The 6,097-nt window shown below is 32.8% G+C and overlaps 1 protein-coding gene and 1 long non-coding RNA gene across 2 annotated transcripts; both read left to right on the top strand.

The window, feature by feature from the left end:
- The first annotated feature begins 2,403 nt into the window (after positions 1-2,403).
- LOC118750862 lies at positions 2,404-4,131 on the top strand. Its single transcript, XR_004994444.1, has 5 exons — positions 2,404-2,489; positions 2,547-2,867; positions 2,934-3,003; positions 3,079-3,385; positions 4,091-4,131. It is a non-coding gene; the product is annotated as an uncharacterized LOC118750862 (long non-coding RNA).
- A 23-nt stretch (positions 4,132-4,154) lies between these two features.
- LOC118750861 (zinc finger BED domain-containing protein 4-like) lies at positions 4,155-5,748 on the top strand. The gene is made up of 3 exons (XM_036485591.1): positions 4,155-4,410; positions 4,926-5,118; positions 5,181-5,748. Exons 2-3 carry the CDS (start codon positions 4,932-4,934, stop codon positions 5,606-5,608), a joined length of 615 nt encoding a protein of 204 aa, XP_036341484.1. The 5' UTR covers positions 4,155-4,410; positions 4,926-4,931; the 3' UTR covers positions 5,609-5,748.
- Positions 5,749-6,097: the final 349 nt, after the last annotated feature.

Below are 6,097 nucleotides of genomic sequence, written 5' to 3'. Positions count from 1 at the left end.
AACTTACGTCGAGCGCACATTTAGTACATTCAAGGCTTTTCTTCGCGAAAATCGAATGAAAATGCTGCCAGAAAACTTCAAAATGCATCTTGTGGTTCAATGTTACTACAACTATACAGATTAATGTTTTATGAATTAGAAACTCGAAAGGATAAAATAGTTAAAGATTAAAAGTACAAATTTTTCATATAATGAAACTAGTTCATAGTTTTTCTCTTTTTACTTTTAATATAAACATTTCTAAAATAAATATATTTTTTGATTGTTCTTCGTATTTTCTGTCTTTTTTTAGTGCCTTATTTTGCCTTTTCTGCAATACCTTTTTCTTGCCTTTTCCTGCCTTTTTCGCTATTTTGTTTTGCCTTTTTTCCAATACCTAGTGCCTTTTGCTGCCTTTTTCGCTATTTTATTTTGCCTTTTCCAGCCTACTTCGTTACTTTATTTTGTCTTTTTTATAGGTTTTTAGGTCCTAAAAATCCGTTCCCTGGTTATGACCTACTGAGTAAGTGACAACGGCGAAACAATGTTTATATTGTGTTTTAGGCGCAGTAATTGTGACAATAGTCATATGATGAATTTTGTCAGTGTTGTGGGAATAGGGCGGTTAATTTGGCGTCACTCTAGATGGCGCCACGTTTGACTTAGGGATGCAAGTAAAAAAAAAACATCGACTTTTTTCTAATGCATCGATGTATCGTATATAAAAATCGATATTTTCGATGCATCGAATAAATTGAAAACATACAAGAAAATGGAACAATCGGACTTACAGCCCTATTCCGGTTTTGCAATAGAATGACAATTGATCATCCTTCATTGTCGTGATTTTGTCATTGTCGTTGCACGTTGCTATTCCTAACAAAAAATGACATGGTGAAAAGTTCATTGTTGTAGAAACAGCTGGTCAACGCTATTATTTGCAAAAAAGATGAGCGGTGAAACACCAGAAAAGTGAGTATTTGTGTGAAATAGATAAATTCGTATATTTATAACATTTATAAATATTTTAGACGTGCAAACTATGAGCGGACGACGCAGGAGCAGCTGCAATTTTATGTGAAGTTTTGTAGGGAGCATCCGGAGCTGCTCGTCTTCCACAAGCACGGTTGCGCAAATAACTAAAATTTGTTCTGCCATTGAAATTAGTTGATTTTTATATTTTTTCACAAATTTATTAAATCGTCGCACTTTTTAAACCAACACAAACATATGTTTTTGCCTTGTCACCTGCCCAAAAGGTCATGACAATAAAAATGACAATTGGCATGATTCGAGCTTTTGAATTTTGATGCGAATACCAAAAAGCTGCAATTGTCATTTTTATATCAATTGTCATCGCGGTGAGTTTTGTCAGTGTGGCGGAATAGGGCTGTTAGATAAATTATTAAGTATTAACTCAAAGTGAAATATGTTTATTGATTTAAAAGTTGCAAATCCCATTTATAAATATAAATTCATGCACCGGTTATGAAAATCGATATTTTCGATGCATTGAATGAATTAATAAAAATGTGCAAGGAAATTGAACAATCAGAACTTCGATAAATGTTTAAGTATAAACTCAAGGTGAAATATGTTTATTGATTTAAATAGTTGCAAATCCCATTTATAAAAATAAATTCATGCACCGTATATGAAAATCGATATTTTCGATGCATTGAATGAATTAATAAAAATGTACAAGGAAATTGAAAATCGGAACTTCGATAAATGTTTAAGTATAAACTCAAGGTGAAATAGATTTATTGATGATATAAAAGTAAAGATAATTAATTGTCTTTGAATTGTCAGCAATACTCTTCTAATCGGTCAATCGGTTTCTTGGTATTCTTATAAGCTGCAAAATCATATTTATAATCTAAAAGACATTAATACAATGAATACAATACAATAATTTAATACAAAATGTATATTTGGTGAACATTCATTCGCATCAGCTGTCAAATTGAAATATATCGATGTATATTGAAGAGAAAATACAATGGTTTTATTCGATGATTCGAATAGCAAACATCAATGTTTCCAATGTGAATACTTCCAATGGTCGCCTTTCGCACTCACCTCTTTACACAATGTACACTTTGTTTCCGCATAAAGGAAAGGTTTTTGTTTCCGATAAGAAATTCAAATATTTTTGTGTTTATTTGTGCACCACAATTAAAGTTAATTTACAAAGCGTTTTTAGAGTTAACTCTTGTATGAATCATCAAATGCTAATGCTAAATGGGCGCGTGCGCGATGTCCGACGTTTTTGGCTGAACTGACTGGTCTCTCATTTGGCCCGATGATGGGAAGCGGCCGTGCGCGCTCGTTAATCATTTTTCGGACTTCACACTGCTGCGGCCACAGGATGCCCGCACGGCCGCTGAATTAAGTTTAAGCGGCGGCTTAAACACAATGTATCGATGTTTTTGTGCATGGATGTTTTTGTGCATCCCTAACTTGCCCCATTTCAATTCTGCAAATTTGCTTGCGTTTATTTTACACAGGTAAGAATATTGTGAAAATGTATACTATTAGCGTTATAAAAGTTTGGTTTTTTACAGCAGAGTCGATAATTTTATGCGCCGTATACACTTTGAGTTTGCTTACTGAATTTTTCATACATTATTACTAACAATGAGCCCAAGTATTGTGTGGCAGTACTACGATAAAAAAGAAAAAGGAATTGCGATCTGCGTAAAGTGCGGGAAATGCTTTAAGTACCACAGCAGCACAACCACGTTAAAAAACCACGTAGAAAAAGTACACAAAATTAAAATGGAGCTAAAGGAATTTAATTTATATATTTCAATACCGAAAATTGTTCCATTTATTTATAGAAAACTGGCATCATTGAGCTTGTGGACAACGATGATGACAATGAGGTATGAGTTCCCTAGGGTTTCATTTGTAATACATATTGATACTTTTCTGTTCACACAATTTTTTAGCCGAATCAAAAGAAGTCTAAATCTGTTTACCCAATACGAAATTCCTTTGAAAGAGCAGTATCATTTTCTGGTGTGTATGCATTAAAGAAATTTTACATCTCAACTTTTAAAATTTATTAAAGTTCTGTAATTATTGTAATATTAGATAACAGCACCAAAGGGAAGGAAATTTCAAATGCGTTAATGTATATGATAGTTGTGGACGACATGCCACTTTGTACACCTGAAAAAAGGGGTTTTTTAAAGTTCTGCAAAACGTTGCAACCTACATATATATAAAGTGCCTACTGAAAAAACAATGACGTCAAAAATTTAAACAAAATATAGTGCAATCCGATTAAAGGTCAAAAACGAACTCAGTCAGGCGAAATCTGTATGACTGACATCGGTCATATGGACAAACTCTTCGACTATGCAAAGTTATGTTGGAGTAACTATACACTTCGTTAAAGGTTAGTTCCTCCTTTTTATCTGCGAAAAATAATTTTTGAGCTAGAAAAAGAAAAAGTGGTTGTGGTCGGCCTTCATCCATTTATTCTGAATGTATAAAAAATTGTTGATGCAAGTGAAAGTGTGTTAAAAGGCGTTAAAGTGGAATTTTCAATAACGTGGATATGGTTGGAAAGATAATTAACAGACCTTTAATCTGATATGTATATCATATATATAATACATACATACTTCGGGAATAACTAAAAAGACCAAATTATAACCATTTTTTAGTAAAAATGTATGTGTTTCTAAAAAAATACGTAATTAACTGTAATAAAAGATATCTTTATCAGAAAGAGTATAAAAATACGTTCAATTTGATATATGATTAGTAATAAAAAATGTTCAATAACTAAAATAATAAAATTATATATCAAATTAAATGTATTTTTATACTCTTTCTGGTAAAGATATCTTTTATTACAGTTAATTACGTATTTTTTTAGAAAAACATACATTTTTATTAAAAAATGGTCATAATTTTGTCTTTTTAGTTTTTCTCGAAGTATGTATGTATTATGTATATGATATACATATCAGATGAAAGGTATGTCAATTATGCTTCCAACCCTATCCACGTTATTGAAAATTCCATTTCAAGATTTTCGATTCGTACGAAAACAAGAATACGCTCCATTGTATTTTTTTTTTATAAATTTTAACAGAAAACGATATGGTTTGTGTGGAGCTTGGGGCTTTTCCAGCTAATTTTAAAAAAGACATAGCAAACCTTAAGGAAAAACTTCGTGAAATAGTTAATAACTGGGGCATCAGCGATGATCAGATAATACCATTTGTCACTGACGGAGGATCCAATATCAAAGGCGCAGTGAAACAAGAATTTGGAGAGTCGAAGCACGTCACCTGTTTTGGTCACACTATCAATAACATTGGTCAAGCGATCATTCAAAATAACAATGACGATGCTATCGACGATGATGAAAACGAAACGGAAGGAGGCACGCTAAAGGATCTTTTAAAAAAGGTAAAGAAAATAGTAAAGTTTTTTCGAACGAGCGAGGTGGCTGCGAAAAAGTTGAGAGATTACCAAAAAAGCAACGGTCAGTCAAACTTAAAGCTGATTCAAGAAGTGAGAGCAAGGTGGAACTCTTATTTTGAAATGCTGGAACGTTTTATGACATTGTCTACATGTATTGCACAAGTAATTCTTCAGCTACAAATGGATAAGAACACGAGGGCCCGCACGCCTAATATGGTCACTGCTGAAGAAGTGGACGCTCTTAAAGAAGTAACGGATATTCTTAAGCCTTTGCATGAAATTACAAGTGAACTCTGCGTTAAAAAAAATGTAAACATAAGCAAGTGCATTCCATTGGTTGCAGGATTAAAAAAGGTTAAAGAAATAATTAGTAAATTGTTTCTAGAGTCATTTTGTACTTTTAAGATGACGTAGTAGACGTTGTAGACATTAACCAATAGATGAACAAAATGATTAATAATGAATTTGGCTGTAAATAAATCTAAATCTATATTTTACAGGCAACAATGATCATCGAACCGACTACAGCAATAGGCAAAATAGCAAAAGACGTCCTGTTGACCGAGGTCCAAAAACGTTACGCAAATTTGGAGGCGGTGATTATTTACGGTGTGGCAACAATACTTGATCCAAGGTACAAGAAGGCAGCCTTCGAAAACTCAATCTACTGTTCGCGGGCTGCTGCTTTTATTGGTACATTAGACAAATACCTATTTATCAGAAACAACTATTTCTGTTTTTTAAACTTTGAATAGGTAACTTATTAATAACCAGCCAAACCCAAAGTAATGAATCTGTGGAAAGTATCGCTGAGCTTCAAACATCGGACGAAGAAGGCATATGGTCATATTTAGATCAAAACATTAGCAACAGTCAATGCAATAGACGTAACGTTTCGGAAATAAATTCGGACCAGCTGCGAGCTTATTTAATCAGGCCAGCTGTTTCTCGAAAATTAAACAAAAACCCTTTAACAACTTGGCAGGCGTTGAAAAATGATTTTCCTTTGCTTTTTCCAATTGCCCAAAAATATTTGTCAGTTATGGCAATGTCAGTCCCATGTGAGCGACTATTTTCACATGCTGGACTTATAGCAACCCAGTTGAGGAACCGTCTCTCACCCGAACATTTAAATATGTTAGTATTTTTGCGGTCAATTGAGGAAGAAATGTGGGACATATGAGGCTATTAGCGCAAGACTTGGTCTTGGTCTGTACAACCACTCTTACAGTGGCCGTAAAAATAATAGCACTTTAATATTTGGACATGTTTTGACTTAATTTTAAAATATTATATATGTAAAATTCAACAAAATTTCCAAATAAAAAAAGAAGTTGGGTTGGCAGTTTTTTAGCCCGTTCAATTTTGGTATTATAAAATGCAAGTTTGAAGTAGCTACAAATTGAAAAAGTTTGAAATTTTTTTTGCATATATGATATTTGTTGAGGAATTTTTTATAAACAATTTATGAACATTGAACCAACAAAAGAAAATGAAGTCAAAACATGTCCAAATATTAAAGTGCTCTAATTTTTATGGTCACTGTAGATCCAAAATTTATTTTTTATTCAATTGTTGATTTTTTAGAACTATGTAAGTGGTACAACTTAGTTATTTCCAGTGTTCTATTTCGATCCGAATTCTTCAAAAGTGATGCAAACTTTAACGAATT

The sequence above is a fragment of the Rhagoletis pomonella genome, unplaced genomic scaffold (genome assembly GCF_013731165.1).
Source record: "Rhagoletis pomonella isolate Grant_MI unplaced genomic scaffold, Rhpom_1.0 Rhpom_scaffold_00430, whole genome shotgun sequence".
NCBI lineage: Eukaryota > Metazoa > Arthropoda > Insecta > Diptera > Tephritidae > Rhagoletis > Rhagoletis pomonella.
The sequence above is the reverse complement of the archived record's forward strand: the minus strand, read 5'-3'. Positions and strand labels throughout refer to the sequence as shown.